Source organism: Periophthalmus magnuspinnatus, chromosome 3 (genome assembly GCF_009829125.3).
Source record: "Periophthalmus magnuspinnatus isolate fPerMag1 chromosome 3, fPerMag1.2.pri, whole genome shotgun sequence".
Taxonomy (NCBI): domain Eukaryota; kingdom Metazoa; phylum Chordata; class Actinopteri; order Gobiiformes; family Gobiidae; genus Periophthalmus; species Periophthalmus magnuspinnatus.
Window position 1 is genome coordinate 8,891,944 of NC_047128.1, and position 17,022 is coordinate 8,908,965.

The following is a 17,022-nucleotide window of genomic DNA, read 5'->3' on the forward strand; positions in this document are numbered from 1 at the left end:
CTGTCTGTTATTTCCAAACCAGCGGCTGGTCCTGCAGTTGTTCGAAGGAGATACATAAATGATAACACAACATGACCCATGTTCTAATGTTGATCATTTCTTGAACTCTGTGACTTCTGTTTTGAATGTTCTGGACATCATTGCTGATAAGCAATGATAAGCAGAAAGTGCCATGGAGGAACGATGACTTGGTCAGGGCACAGAAAAGGGAGTGCCGAGGGCCAAATGGGAATGGTGCAAGTCAAAGCTCTAGGTTCATTATGAGATTTACAGAGAAAAGATGCACATATACAACCACAGTTTATGTAGAACAAGGGAGAGGTATTTTTCAGACAATATTGGAAGTTGCAGTAACAACTCTTGTGTCCTGTTTGCAATAGTAAACAGATTAACAAACCCCCCAGCTCTGCTACTGTTGGAACTAATTTCCACATCTAAGTGCCATAAGTTTGCAGTATTCTTTAATTACAAAGTTCAGAGCATCTACATGCTGCCTCGATGTGTTACCCACTAAATTTCTAAAGTCTGTGCTTAACAGTTTACTGTCACCACTCACTTGCATAGTTAACATGTCACTTCAATCTGGAACATTCACAAGAACTTTGAGAACCACGGTTATCAAGCCTCTCCTAAAGAAGAGCAATCTTGATGCCACGATATTTAACAATTACCGACCAAACTCTAATCTGCCGTTCCTAGGCAAAGTCCTTGAAAAAGTTGTTTACCAACATCTTATTAACTTTCTCCAAATGAACAACTCCTTGGATGTTTTCCAGCCAGGTTTTAGACCCCACCACAGCACTGCTGTACCCCACCTGAGACTGCTCTTATCAAGGTGACAAATGACATCCGCTTGAACACTGATGAAGGCAAAGTCTCAGTCTTGATCCTGTTAGATCTGAATGCTGCCTTCGACACTGTGGGTCATGGGATCCTTTTCCAAAGATTAGAGGACTGTGTGGGAATCTCTGGTACGGCACTAAACTGATTCAAGTCCTATCTAGAAAACAGGGAGGAAAATGTGTCTCAGATAAAATGTCCCTGACCTGTGGGCCCCCCAGGGGTCAATCCTGGGACCCCTGTTGTTCAATCTCTACATGCTGCCGTTAGGCCAGTTAATACACAGTAATAATGTGTCCTACCATAACTATACAGATGACACTCAGATCTATGTCTCACTGGCAGCAGGTGAATATGGACCAGTGGATTCACTCTGTGTGTAGATGAAAAACAACTTTCTCCAGCTAAACTCAGACAAGACTGAAGTCATCATCTTTGGCCCACAGAAACATAGAGAAGGTATCAACAGTCACCTCCAGTCTCTCTCTCTAAAACCTTCAGGCTAGAAATCTAGGGGTAATAATGGACTCAGACTTGAACTTTAACAGTAACATCTGCAGCTTTTTACCACCTAAAAAAAAAACATTGCAAAAATCAAAAGTATACTGTCAAAGTCAGACGTAGAGAGACTTATCCATGCATTTTCACTCCAGTAGGTTAGACTACTGCAACGGTCTGCTCACTGGCCTCTCCAAACGTGCGTTAACACAGCTGCAGTACATCCAGAACACTGCTGCTCGGGTTCTGACTAGAACCAGGAAGTACGAGCACATACGTCCTGTGCACAGGTCTCTACACTGGCCCTGTAGCTCAAAGAATAGACTTTAAAACAGCTCTGCTTGTATACAAGTCTCTCCATGGCCTAGCACCAAAGTACATCTCCAACATGTTAGTGCCATATGAACCATCTCGCACTCTGAGAACTTCAGGGACAGGCCTCCTGTTAGTGCCCAGAGTCAGGACTAAACATGGGAAATCAGAATTTCAGTTTTATGCAGCTAAAACCTGGAAGACAGGTGAGACAGGCCTCTATTTTGACAATGTTTAAATCCAGGCTCAAAACATTTCTGTTTAGCTGTGCATACGACTGAAAGGTTTTTATTCTGCACTCTTCTGTTTTAATGTTAGTTTTATGATGATTATTTGTGATTATTTATGTTTTGATTTGTGTGATTTTAATGTCCTTATTCTGTAAAGCACTTTGAATTACTTTGTGTACGAATTGTGCTATACAAATAAACTTGCCTTGCCTTGCTTTAGCCAGGTGTAAATCAGTATGTGCTATTGACAAAATGTTAAAATAAACATGTTTGTCTTTTTGTTGCAGCTTAAAGAAATCATCTGCTGAACTGAAGAGAATCCTCTCAAACGGACAGGTGACTCTCAACTTGACTGGACTCGTGTTTTATAATTGCAGTTTATTTAAGGGTCTGCTACCTGCTTGTATACATGATGACACTAGATTGCTTTGAATGGAATTAAACGTATCTATTTCCATTGAGTCATATTGCGAAACCTTCCAAACAGGGCAAGTGACAAATCAGATCTGTGGAGAGGCAACATTCTCAAGAAGGGCTTTTTGAGCAGTGAAATACCTGTAATTGCACAAATGCAAGGCAGATACCAAAACATATCCAAGGAAACAGGTGGGGGCTCCTTACCTAAAAAGTTTCAGAGTGCAACTTAGTAGGCTTTGTAGCTGATTTTTACGATCTTTAAAATGAACTAGTTCTGTTTTTCATGTTTTAACCATTTGCAGTGGTCCAAAATTAATATTCAGTTATTTTATCATGGGGAATACGTAGGATGCTCAGAATATATGAGTTTAGAAGTGCTTTTTTACAACTTTTGGAGGCAGGACTGGAGTTTTGTCTTCATGGTTCAAAAAGCATGCTAACAGCATTTCCTAGATCTTGTAGGAAAAAAAAAAAAAAACACCACTATAATTCAATGAAGACAGCACATTGCACACTGACCCTAACTAAAAGTTACTAAATGTTTTCATTTAGAAACCACACACACTTGTCCTGCCCACAGAGATGAGCCTGTTGGTGGCCAATGGGACCCAGGGACTGCACGGGCACAGCACTGTCCAGTCCTTCTGTTAGACAGTAGTTAACAAGACCCGGAGACTATTACAGCAGCAGCCTTGAGTTTACACCCTAACACAGTTCACTAACAGAGCCGCCCTCTCTCTCCATGCTCTGATTTAGGTCTCATCACTCCCATCGCTGAATGCGAGGAAGTGTTGGTTAGTTGCCTGTATCTCCCAATGAAGTAGGATTCTCAAATCCTATCAAATTAAAACACAAATTAATCCATAATGAATTAGACAATGGAATGTGATTTTCAACATTAAATAAAAGTACTTTCTTTTTTACCATTATCTGTGTAATCCCTCAGTCATCCAGGTAGGTTCCATACTCCTCCATGAATGTATACTAGTCTATTTGGTTAGATACAGCTCAAGATCATTCTAAAGCTATTCAGGAAAAGTTCATTTCTGTCCCGTGAATGGGACCTTTTTAATATATATATATATATATATATATATATATATATATATATATATACGTGCTCAACTGATTAATGGACTGAATGAGTGCAGGACCACAGTCGTAGGCTTTATTTGACCACAGGCTCCACATTTTTTATGAGTGACCACACTAAACTGCCCTGACTCACAGCTCGTGTAAGTTTGTAAGCTCCCTAGCCTGTCGTATTGATCCTCTCTGCTTATCTGGCCTGTGTAGAAGCTACTTGGAGCTTTTATTCTTCTCTGTTGTCATGTTGCCAGTGTCCTTAAAAAGCCTAAGTGTGAACCTGTGTGGTCTGCAGATAAACGCTCAGGACATCCAGTACCAGGAGCAGCTGGGACATGGCAACGGAGGCACTGTTTACAAGTATGTCTTCTGTGCTGTCCCCCTCATTTATGTGACATTTCAATGTTAAATCACACTCTCTGTAAGTCTCTGCTTCTCCTCCTCATTCAGGTCCAAACTTACACCACACACACTCTGTAAGTCTCTGCTTCACCTCCTCATTCAGGTCCAAGCTTACACCACACACACTCTGCAAGTCTCTGCTTCACCTCCTCATTCAGACCCAAGCTCACACCACACACACTCTGTGAATGTATTTATTTTATTCTACAAAGCAGGAAACTATGCAATAGTAATTTACTGTTCAGTAATAAAATATTTTAAAATCAAATTCATCAGTTATTATTGCATGCTGTTAATATACAGCAATTACAATTGTTTATGTGAACTGATTGGGGGATATACTACCTCCAGATGATTAACTTTGAAATATGTTTTACCTTGGACCACTCCTAGATGTATGAGGGATTGCACTGATTACTTTACAACCTACTTTTTCAGCCTTCGCTTCCTTTAAATATACTGATGAAAGTATTGTTGGCAATAGGACGGTTACATTGTATAATGGTTACTGATTGCATAATCAAATACTCATCGACATTTGTGATTCTTTATCTGGACTCTAAATGTTTGTGTAGTCCATGCTATAACAAGTTTATAACAATAAGATTTGGTCAAAATAAAAATAAAAAGTAACAATACAATAATGCACTTTTTGTATATGTAGAAGCCTTGTTCACCTTTTTATCAGTTTATTTTTTCATGACAAATCAATGTACAATATAATTAACTATTTGACTAGTTGACCAATCAAAAAATAATTATCGCAGACTAGATAAATTGAAGCCATATACTGCGCCAGTGGCCCCTTTGACCACCAACAAACACATTTAATACAGAGGCAAGAGACCCTATTTGAATTAACGTTTTGATTGTAATGTTCCTTGGTATGGTTTTGCTAATAAATCTATCATGTTTCAGCTGCATAGAAAGTGGTGCACAGCCTTGCATTATCTGTCTCGTGATTACGAGTCTGGATTGATGGCACACTCACTGTACGTGTTCCACAACATGATTAGCATACAGACAATGAGCCCATTCCTCTTGAGGATTATTCACCCTGCAATTATGTACCATTAGATCAAATTAGTCAAACAAAATATTAGCATTTGCTCAATCCCTTTTAGTTTATCACACTCTGGTATCATTCTATTGATCCCTCCCTTGCTCCATCTCTCCCCTTCTCCACATCTCCTCTCTTTCTCTTGCGTGTTTATCGCTCACTGTTAGGACATCTTTCAGGCCACTTCAGGTCGTCATTTATTCATTTGGCTTTGAAGGTTGCAAACATATATGATATTGATTTCTGCTTGTAAGGAGTGACAGGAGCAGACTTAATCGGCCCATAGTACCCGTCTCCGCTAGCCTTCTACGCTTCTTCTGGAGTTAGATGTACGATCACCCTTGCACTGTTATGACAAGGCTGGCATTTGTGTCACCAGCTCCTCTCCTCTTTTTCCTCCCTGCGTTCCACCTCTCCATCCATCACCCACCATCAAACTGCTTTATTGAGATTGAAGTATTGATCACTGCTCGGGCTAACCTTCACTTGACGCCGTGCTTTGTTTCGTAGGCCAAACCGATACATTTCTCTCCATCGAAACTATACAACTCTGTATTTTCACCCCTCTTCACGGTTTATGGGAGGGTTTCATTAAAAGCCAATCAGTCATTGTGGTGCTGGTGAAAGGGATGGCTGATCCGTTTGGCGCTGGAAATGGTTACACAGCAATGAGGGAAGCCAATATTGCAAGACCAACAACTTCTCAGTCAATTTAGCCTAGTACAGAAAATCCATAGAGTTTGGTGGTGGTATTTTTTATACTTGGGAGAAAAAAAGGGCAGATTAAGTCATGTAACAGGACGCAGATGCTTGGGCCCATGCCTGGTCGATACAGAGGCAGGCATTTTTCGATATCTTGCATGTGAACTATGACCTCTATGCATAGCAATATCTGCGGTAAAGCCATTTGGAAGTATTTTTTTCAGTATGGGTAGTTCTTCCTTCATGGTTGCACTTTTAATCGCCTTCTTTCTGGCTGGAGGAAAAAAAAATGGTGCACTTTGTAGCTATTTTGATACTAAGGTGTACACTCAATACTAAATACTGATTTGGTATGGAGTGTATAATGAAAAACACTTTATTTGGACAATAGAAAGAATGTGATTTTCAACATTAAATCAAAGTACATTGTTTTATATTACCATGTGGCCTTATATCTGTGTAATCCCTCAATCATCCAGGTAGGTTTCACAGTGGTTCTTGGGCATATACTAGTTATGTGTCTTATAATTGTTCTGTGACTTTTTTTAGTATCAGTACCTCCTCAAATGAGTATCTAGTTTTGATAAAAGTTTTAGTATCGATTTGTATCAGATTTTCGATATGCTTTTACAACCCTAGTAACGTATGTGCTTGTTACTGTTATTGCTTCACCAGAATGTTCCAAAGTATGGTGTAAAAAGTACCTCCAAGGAGACATGCAGGTGACAAGAGATCAAGTTACAGGTCAGATCTGTGGAGAGGCGAATGCTCATAATAGCAATCCATGTTTTAATGGTATAATTAAAAACACTCATGACTGAATAAATGCTAGATGGATAACTTCAATGCCCCATTATGCAAGATTCCTAATCAAGCGCCAACATTTCCATGGAGATGAGCAGGCTGCGGATCCCCCATTAGGAAAGTTACATAGTGCACCTTTATTTCAAGCAAACTTGATTGCAGCAAATATACAATTACTGTAGTGTAGTTGATATTTTTATATACCACGATTTCCATAGCACCTAGTACACTTATTAGCTTTACATTGCTTTCAATAGCAAGTTAAAATCTGCTTCTTAAGTCCACCTGTCACTCATACAGCACATGACTGCAGCTGACCAATAGGAGGAGTTGTTTCACAGGGTCAAGTTATATATATGATTATGCCACGTCCCTCTCTCTCAAACATCACTTACAGGAGGCCGTCCCAAATGCTTTTCTTGGAATTAGCATGTAATGACCCAGAGAAGAGAGCAACAGCTTGTTTTATTCCAATTTTACAAAAGTGGGCATGTGAGAGGATTACAGATAAAATTATCTACCCATTTCAGTCTCTATGGTCTTTTCTAGCAAATCCCCATAAGAGTAGTTCAAGGAGTGCATGCATAAGCAATATTTATTACATTCAAAATAAATCCTGGTAAACAGCATCTTCATAAGTGAAAAGCCAGCTTTAACTTTGTCATTCTAATTCATTCAATTAGTTTACTAATACATTTAATATTTATATTGAAGAGTGGCTATATATATTATATGTATGTATATATGTATGTATGTATATATGTACCGGTGTGTGTGTGTGTGTGTGTATATATATATATATATATATATATATATATATACACACACACACATATATATATATACGTATATTGTATATTAATTTGGGGGTTTTGAGGTACATTCAGTCTCCTCTTGGCATATTTCTGATTGATTTATTGATATAATTTTATAATAATTTCTACAAAATGATACCTAATATTGTGATTTTCTGTCGCTATAAATAATATATGGACTCATTGTTTGATTCATGTTAGAAGGAACATTCATTTTGAGGGTCAATATTTATTGTGGTACTTTTTCTTTTTGGTTTCTTCTTTTGTTTTTGGTATTTTTTTGTACTTGTCTGAAAATTTGAGCTGTAGAGGCTCTCTTTAAGTGTTTCATTTATTTATTGCAGCACATGTTCATTAACAGTACTGCACATATAGAATCATTTTTTTTGGGAGAAATCCTGCTTTGACTGATCGTGCCAGTGACATAAATTAACTTCAATATCATCTATATTTACTTCAGCAATATATTGCACTTCAAAATCTGTTATTGTGACAAGCCTATCTATCCCTTGTGCTTTATAATGTAAACATGCTGGATTAATTAGTGTATTGTTTCAGGTGAATGTGTGTTTCCAGATGGTGGTGCTCTCACCCTGAGCTGTTGCCTTTACCCTTGCTGATATAATAAGCCTATCACAGGAGAAAAACTTGATAATGTAAACATGCTGAATGAATTAAAATGATGCTGAATTTGTTAGTGTATAGTTTCTGGTGATTGTGTGTTTCCAGATGGTGACTCTTGTCCACAGCCGTCGCCTTTACTCTTGCTGATATAATAAGCCTATCACAGGAGAAAAGCCTCCATTGGTTTCCCACCTTTTAACCTTTTAACCCATTTATGACCCACAGCCATTTGAACTCAATTGGATGTTACCAACACCTCAGCTTCCATAGCCAAGTAGTGACCTGGCCATCCATCACTGTCACCCTGTGTTTGTATATTACACTCTCTCTGTCAGAGGCCCATCTTGAGCATTAGCCCACTGCCCCCATGGCTTTTAAACGCAATAACAAGGACACTCTGGCACTTTCTGTGACTCATGGCTCTCCCCTGTGCACTTAAAACTAACATATGGACACACACCACTGCCATGTACTTAAACTCTACATTGTGTCATCTAATGCTTCGGTGGCTCCTCTTAATATTTTATGTTTTAGTGTGCTTCAACTGCATAATGGCACTTTTCTCATACAAAACATAAATACACTAACATATAAGTAATTAATTAATTATAAGTAATTCAATACATAACTCAAAATAAGGACCACTCCCAATAATGCTATCATTTAAAGGTCCTATATTATGCAAAATTTACTCTTGTGACCTTTGAGCCATGTTATAATGCTCTTACCTGTATTGTCCATCCATCCATCCATTTTCTTCTACTTATCCATTGCCGGGTTGCGGGAGCAGCAGTCTAAGCAGGTACTCCCAGACTTCCCTCACCCCAGACATGTCCTCCAGCTCCTCCAGTGGGACCCCAAGGCATTCCCAGGCCAGCCGACAGACATAGTCCTTAAAGCGTGTCCTGGGTCTTCCCCGGGGCCTCCTCCTGCTGCGACATCCTGGACTCCTCCCTAGGTAGATTGATCGATAAATCGAGAGCTTTGCTTTTCGACTCGGCTCCTTCTTTACTACAATGGTTCGATACAGCGACCGTATCACTGCAGACACTGCACCAATCCGCCTGTCAATCTCACGCTTCATCCGTCCCTCACTCGTGAACAAGATCCCGAGATACTTGAACTCCTCCACTTGAGAGACTCCTCACCCACCCAAAGAGGGCAAGCCACCGTCTTCCAGTCGAGAACCATGGCTTCGGATTTGGAGGAACTGAATCTCACCGCAGCCACTTCACGCTGCTAACCGCCCCAGTGCCTGCTGCAGGTCCTGGCCATTAGGACAACATCATCCACAAACAGCAGTGATGAGATCCTGTGGTTCCCGAACTAGACCCCCTCCGGCCCATGACTGAGAATGAGATTCTGTCCATAAATACAATGAACAGAACCGGTGACAAAGGGCAGCCCTGGCCGAGTCCAACATGCACCGGGAACAGGTCTGACTGACTGTCGGCAATGGGAACACACCTCCTGCTCTCTTGAATCTGAGGGTCAACTATTGGATGGATTCTCCTCTCCAGTACCCTGGAATAGACCTTACCGGGGAGGTATGGTCTATTCCAGGTGTACACAGATCTGACCTGCAGTTTAACACCATACTTTGGAACTTTGGAACTTTTCTGGCAAAAAGCATGCTCAGGTTTGTTATATAGTTCACCTTTAGGAATGAGGAGAATTTAGCGTTAAAAAGATTACGCTTGTGTATGTCAAAATATCCAGGAGTCTCATTTATAATACAGAGAATGCTTATACACACATATGCTTTTTTTGCATTACACATTTTTTATATTTAATGAGGTGGTATTTTACTTTTATGAGGTTTAATTGCTAACCCATAACATATTGAAATCACCATGTTACCTTTTATTATTGTGAAAATACATTTTCAACAAAAACTAAAGTACTAAACTCACCTGCTTTCATTAGGAGAGAAAGGTCCTGGCTGCCCATGTGACACTGGCTAAATGTCCTGTGTCTAGTGTTTTTAGCCACATCCCCAAGTGGAGAGTCATACAGAGAGGCCTATGAATACTGCATGATGGAGCTTTTATTACCCAGGGCCTGGAGTGTAAATAAGATCCAAGCAATGGCTTACGTTTACTGGGGTCAGCTCCGGGGGAAGTGTCGCGAGGTGAGGCGGTAACCTTGTCCCAGTGTCTGCTGCTGTCACCGGCCTGTCACTGTAACTCATACAGTCTCGAGCAACCCAAGGACAGCCCAGACTACCTACACCTAGCCCATGACTGGTCTCGCCATCTGCGGGCTTAACATGCAGACACCTGGACTGCAAAGTAATGACTTAACAGAGCTGGTTCTCAGTTACATTTACTCAAGTGCATTTAGTAACCCCCTGTCTGCGTTAAGTCCCTCCGCCCTTCAGAGCGTTGTCATTTAGATATTAATGTGATTTCCACTTATGAAACTACTGCACATTGCCTCAGCTGTGTAAAGCTGTAGTGTAATCTTTTGTATTATGTTTTTGTATATTTATAGAGAATTGTGGGAACATGGTTGATGTAGGCTTGTGGGCGGAGCATTTGAAAAATCTTAATGCCTCCTCTTTAAAGAAATCTCACTTCACGGAGTAGACTCTAGACATGATACTACTATTACTCATATATACTTCACTACAAGGCCAGTATGCTTTACACTGTAAGAGTACTCTTATTTTAGTGAAAGTTTTAGTTAGTCTTGCCGCTATGAGTAAAAGTTAGTGACGGAAGGATGTAGAATGCTGTGAAGGCGACCAATGACTTGTTCACCATGCACTTTAACCCAACATTTCAACACATTTTTGTGAATGAGAAATTCAATTTATTGACTACAACATTAAAGGTGCTGTACCAGATTTTTATTGTCTTAAGAATTTAAACGGTTTGCAGTGCTTCAAAGCTATTACTCACTTAACTTATGCATTCCAAACATGCTAATTATTCACTGCAAAGAGTTTATAAGCCTTTTTTTTTTTTTTTTTTACAAGTTTCAGAGACCAGTGCAAAGTTTTGCTGTTACACAGCCAACTTGCCCACATGCTAACGTGAACTTCCAGATTATCGGTCATTAAAACACTATAATTCACTGCTGATGCAGCACACTTGTTTTGACCTCAAGAGCTGCTTATACAGTGTTTATACTGGTGCAAAACAAACTTTGCTGAAATACCATTTACCTGCAACCACTGTGGAAGTCCTAGAAGAAAACACCATCACATGTATTATTAAGCATCGTATAATACACAAAATGGAATTTTGCAAGCTTTATGCCATGTTAGAATGTTGTTACTTCGTCATAAACATACCTGGAGTTGTTTCACCCATGTTTGAGTAACCCTTTAATATTAGTCTCTCTACATCTCCAAACCTCAAAATGCTCTGTTCCACCTTGTGATGTCATAAGGCAGTAGTTTTCAAGTTAACACCTGCCTTTTTACTGTTAAGTAGAGAATGACAATTCCAGGTTTTTGTTTAAGAGAAGAACTCCTAAATATGCAAGATTTGTGTATTAAACATTTTTAAATGAAACAAAACACAACTCCAGGTATGTTTATGACAGAAATACGTGTAATCATGTAATATACGACCTTTAAAATCCATATTAATAAGCACTAGCTAATGCATTTTGCTAAAGCAGACATCTCTATTCATGTTATATGTTTAATGCAGTATGTTGGTGGTATAATTGTAGACCAGTACACATGTATGAGCAGTGCTTGTGCAAAAGGCTGTCTCTGAGCTAAATGAGTTGTCGATGTACATAGCCACAGGCTGCTATGTCCATTAGCACACCTAAATGACTCCCACTGAACTACATGTTGTTTAGCATGGTGATGGCTTGCTCTGATCTATTTCTTACACAGCCAACCTGCCCACTTGGTATTTAACATGTCTACCCGTGCTACATTGCCTCATCTTCCACTTAATTAAGAGGTTGCAGTCATGCTTAACTGATATTGATTGTAGCTTAGAGGAAGACTGAGACATCAAATTAAAACAAGCCTCAGACCTGCTTGGCAACAGAGGATTCTGTAAAAGATTAGAATTAAATGAAATACATGAAGACTTCTCAAGAAACATTTGATTTGGGATATGTTTCTTGTAAATTAGCAATATTTTCAGCCAAGTCTTTTTTTTTAATAAACCATATTTTCTCTACCTAGTGTACACACTCTCTGGGTGTGTTCAAACTTGCAAGCAATACATCAACCATAGAACTAAACATAAGACATAAGCCTGAACTAGACAAGAACAAACCCAGGGCAAGAACAAACAAACTTTGTCAAACAAAGTCTACATGCAATTCACAAGTGTGAACCCATGAACTCACTGTGATCCTAAATGATAAAGTCTGTGTCATAGGGGTGGGTCATTTGACCATCATGGATATCTCAACATTTGTACATTATATTTGGCATTATTTAGCATTTATTCCTATGGCTATATTCACACTATATTGTGGAAATCCTTCAGAAATTAGCTTAAATGTACTTGCATGTTCATGGTGGAGTTTCAAATATTGCACAAAATGAAGGTGAAAGGATCACAAAAGTGCAAAAATATCACCTTAATCTTGTTTGAAAAAGTGCAGTTCAAGGATCAGTTCTTTTACACTCTAATTCATGCTAATGTTATAATAATTTCTATCTCCAAGATAACAATTGCAGTGTTATCCTTATGTCCCACCTCTACATATGGCAATAGTTAAATAGTGCAATAGTCACATAGTACAGCATTTTACCCAAAGCTATATCTCAATGTCTATCCCTATGAGCTTTTACAGAAAATGTGACAAAACATACACTGAAAACCCCTAACAACACAAATCAGGTGATGAAACATGACAGAAAATAGACCAAGAGCTGTGTGTGAGTTCAGTCCTTTTGGGAGTAATTGTGCAGTTATAATTTAAGAAGTGACTATAAAAATTAGAACAAAGGATTAAGTCTTACTAAAACCTTCTTTCTTCCATACCCACTGAAGTTCCCGTCCTGGATTGTAAAACACCTGACATGTCCCTAATGGGTGTTGTTAATTAAAGGGCTGCTCTTTGTTTTTAGGTGTCTGCCCACATAGTAATACGATATGCCAATCTAAGACACATTAATTACTCCTTCCAGCATACCTGTCCACTCCAGCAGTCCAGGCCAGTGTGTAGCCTGGGAGTGAACGTGATGTTCACTCCCTCAGTCTGCTGCTAGCATGGGGGACTGATCTGCTGCTAGCATGGCACAGTGTGTAACCTGGGATACAGTTCACTTCCCTGGTCTACTGCTAGCATGGTATCACATTCACTCCCCTGGTCTGCTGCTAGCATAGCAGACAGTGCGTAGCCTGGGATCACATTCACTCCCCTGGTCTGCTGCTAGCATAGCAGACAGTGCATAGCCTGGGATCACGTTCACTCCCTCAGTCTACTGCCTCATGAGCTTGGCCAGAGCTGACAGCTGCCGGCCACTGAGCGCCCTTCACACTCAGGGCCAGGGCTTGTGTAACTAGTGCTGTAAGCTAACCTCTGACTACTGTGTAACTAAAGAAGAGGCCTGGCATTGAGGAGTTGGATAATTAAATCCATTACAGGGGCATATGCAACTCAAAACTCTGTCTGGAACTAGTGCCTTAGCCCTGTCTGGCTTTGTCAACTTTGACCTTGAGGAAAATGAACCAGATTTTGGTAATGCCAGTTTGTGTGACACTGCAGACTAAGAGTGTCGTTCTAGTGTTCTCATCCAGGTGCAACAACCGTAGACTAAACACCATGCTAAACTCCATTCACAATAAAGAGATGAGTCAACGTAGTATTTTGTAGCTTTAATGTTGATGCCTTCACCATGACATGGAGTGAAAAGACATGCTGCAGGCTATGTGGCTTCCCTGTTTTCTACTGGGCTACCAAACAGGAAGCGATGCGCCTGAATTTGTACGAACTTTATCATCAAACCAAAACAACACAACACTGAGCAGATAACCTAATGAATATTAAACAAGACATTCCCTGTCTGACCTCAGTGAGGTCACTACTTCTATACATATTACGAGTTAAAACTTAAAGTTGTGCTGGGAGAAGCAAAACAACTTCTGTAATAGGTCTACGAAAAGGCTTTAGAGTGCCTTGGTCAACTATCTTGATCTCAACTTGCCTCATGTGACCATCTTTTCCAGGAAAAGACAGTCTTGTGAGGCACTGGCCAGTGATTGTGTTCAACTTGCTTGTCTTTGAGCAGAACCACATCTCCAACTTGCAAGTCCCTGTGATGAGTTGCCCATTTTTGTCTGTGCTGCAAGTATGGCAGATATTCTTTGCGCAAATCTTGTCCAGAACTCATTTGTTAGTGCTTGCACTTGCTTCCAATCTTTAGTGTGCATGTCCTTTTCTGTGAAGTCTCCAAAGGGTGGAGAAGCACCAGGCTTTTGAGTGAGAAGCATGTTTGGAAAAAGAACTTGAGGATTGTCCGGGTCGGTAGAAACAGGTACTAGTGGGCACGCATTCATGGTTGCAACAACTTCTGCTATCAAGGTAGAGAGAACTTCATGGGTGAGGTCGACATTTAACTGGAGGAACATAGAGTTCCTCCTTGCAACACCTACCATTCTCTCTGAAAATGGATGTATTTGGGAGGATTGAACTCCCAAATACATCAATTTTCACTGAGAAATCATTGAATCTTTGGGTCCTGTGAGTTTTTGTCCATTTCAAGTTCTTTGCTGACAGCAACAAAGTTTGTGCCACAGTCCGATTTCAACTTCTTTGCTGGTCCTCTGATAGCAAAAAAGTGCGTTGCGTTTATGCAACTTGAGGCATCCATAGTCTCTATTAGCTCTATGTGGACTGCTCTTGAGGTCAAGCAGCTGAACAGAATTGTCCATCTTTTGCTTTCTGCATGTCCACCACAATTTCACCTTGCAGTGACCATCCACGGACCAAAGACATCTAGTCCTACATAGGTGAATGGAGGGCGTACTTGGAGAGGTTCTGAAGGTAAGTCCGCCGTGTGTTGTTCCTCAACTTTACCTCTCAGCTTCTTGCAGATTACGCAGTTGTGAATCACTGTGTTAATGAGCCTTTTGCCACTCACTATCCAGTACCCTGCTGCTCGTATGGCCCCCTCCGTCAAGTGACGTCCTTGGTGTTTCACTTGGGTGTGGTGGTGATGTGTTAACAGTAGAGCTGCATGGTTGTTCATTGGTAAAACCACAGGATGTCTTTCATAAGTATCCAGGTGTGAATGTTTGAGCTGACCTCAATTTCAGGCCAAACCATCTGTGATGATGGGATTATGTTTTTCGGAGACAGCTGTCTTTTGGAATGGGCTTGACAGCACGTAATGCTGAGAGTTAATTTTGGAAACCAGCTCTTTGTACTGCTTGTAGAATAACAACCATAGCTTGGTAGAGTTTGTCAGGTAAACATGGTTGATTGCACATGTGCCATCTCTTGCACAGACAGTCTTTGTTTGATTATTTGAAGGACCTGGCTATGTGAATTAGGCAAGCAACAGCTCTAACAAGTGACTGAAGAGTTGAGAAACGCTGAAAGCGACTTGGATTGAGAGAGGTCTCTTTAACATTGGTACAGCAGGTTTTGACTACTGGCCTGATTCCAATGTCCCTTTCTGTATGAGTTTGAATCCTTCTCAAGTTTGATTGTCTTTTTCAATTGTCTTTCTCAGGAATGATGGTCCAGAAAACCATGTTGTTTGTGTTAGACGGGAGGCAGGCATGAATCGTGTGATGTGATCCACTGGATTTTCTTCAGAAGGAACATAATGCCATTGCTCTGGTTTGGAAGAATGGCATATGCACTGAATCCTGCTGTGTACAACGATGTAAAGAACTTCACTACATCAAACTTTGCATCCAGCTCCTCTTGGATGAGGTCTGACAGTTCCACAACTAAGACAGCTCCACAAAGTTCTAAATGTGGAATTGTGGGTTCTGATCTGGGGGCCATCACAAATCCAATCGCGGTGTTGCCAATGTTTTGAATCATTTTAAGATATGCAACAGCTCCCATGGCCTTGACAGAGGCGTCCGAGAACACGATGAGCTCAAGTGTTTTCAGCATTGCTGAGTGACAGGTCTGCATGTCCGTGGTATGTGTAACTGCTCAAGATCTTGAAGCAATTTCGCCAGTTGTCCCTTTTGTCATACTTTTCTTCTGAGAGAGGAGCATCCCAGTCAGAAAGGTCAGCAGTAAATTCTCTTAGAAGAGCTTTCCACATGTAGTGACAGGAGCCAACAGACCTAAAGGGTAAAAGATGCTGTTCACTGTAGATAACACACCTAGATGTGTGAAAGGCTTTGGATCTGATCAAACTGAAAAGGTAAACGTATTTGGTGAAATCTCCCAAAGAAGGCCCAAACTACTGTCAATGGACTGAGGTCTAAGTCCTTCACAGGGGTTGCACAATTTTCTTGGGATAAGGCCTTTAGAACATCTTCGCTGTTTGAGATTAATCAGAATCAGAATCCTTTTATTGCCATTGTTTGTGAACACAGTTCACAAACTAGGAACTTATTTTGGTGATAAAGTGCAACATAAAACATAAAACACACTGAATAAATACAAATAAGGGCATGCACGAAGTAAAAAAAAAAAGATATGCTTAAAAATAAAATAAAATACTTAAAGGTAAAAAATATATACAACAGCAGCATCAGAACAACAGTGCAAACATGACTTATTAAAGTGGCCGGTGTTATAAAGTGTCCAGTTTTGTGCAAATATTATAAAGTGTTCATGAGACAAACTGCAGAGGGGAAGAAACTGTTCTTATGATGAGAGGTTCTGGTCCCAATGGACCGTAGCCTCCTGCCAGAGGGAAGTGGCTCAAATAGTCCATGTCCAGGGTGAGAGGTGTCAGCTGCTATACAGCCTGCTCGCCCCCGAGTCCTGGAGACGTACAGGTCCTGTAGAGCTGGAAGGCTGCAGCCAATCACCTTCTCAGCAGAGCGCACAATGCGCTGCAGTCTCTGTCTGTCCCTGGCGGTGGCCCCAGCAAACCACACAGTGATGTAGGAGGAGAGGATGGACTCAATGATGGCCGTGTAAAACTGCACCATCATCTGGATCGGCAGCTTGCGTTTCCTCAGCTGCCACAGGTGGAACATCCTGTGATGGGCTTTCTTGATGAGGGAGCTGATGGTTGGCTCCCACTTGAGATCCTGGGTGATGCAGGTGCCCAGGAAGCGGAAAGAGTCCACAGTGGTGATGGGGGATTCCGTCAGGGTGAGGGGAG

At 40.6% G+C, this 17,022-nt stretch overlaps 1 protein-coding gene across 2 annotated transcripts in view; it reads left to right on the top strand.

The window, feature by feature from the left end:
* map2k5 (mitogen-activated protein kinase kinase 5) overlaps nt 1–17,022 on the top strand; it is a 104,240-nt gene that overhangs the window by 14,145 nt on the left and 73,073 nt on the right. For both annotated transcript variants that reach the window (XM_033991663.2, XM_055231298.1), the window contains exons 7-8: nt 2,168–2,216; nt 3,679–3,743. In XM_033991663.2, coding sequence (XP_033847554.1) covers nt 2,168–2,216; nt 3,679–3,743 — 114 coding nt within the window. The remainder of the gene's footprint in view (nt 1–2,167; nt 2,217–3,678; nt 3,744–17,022) is intronic.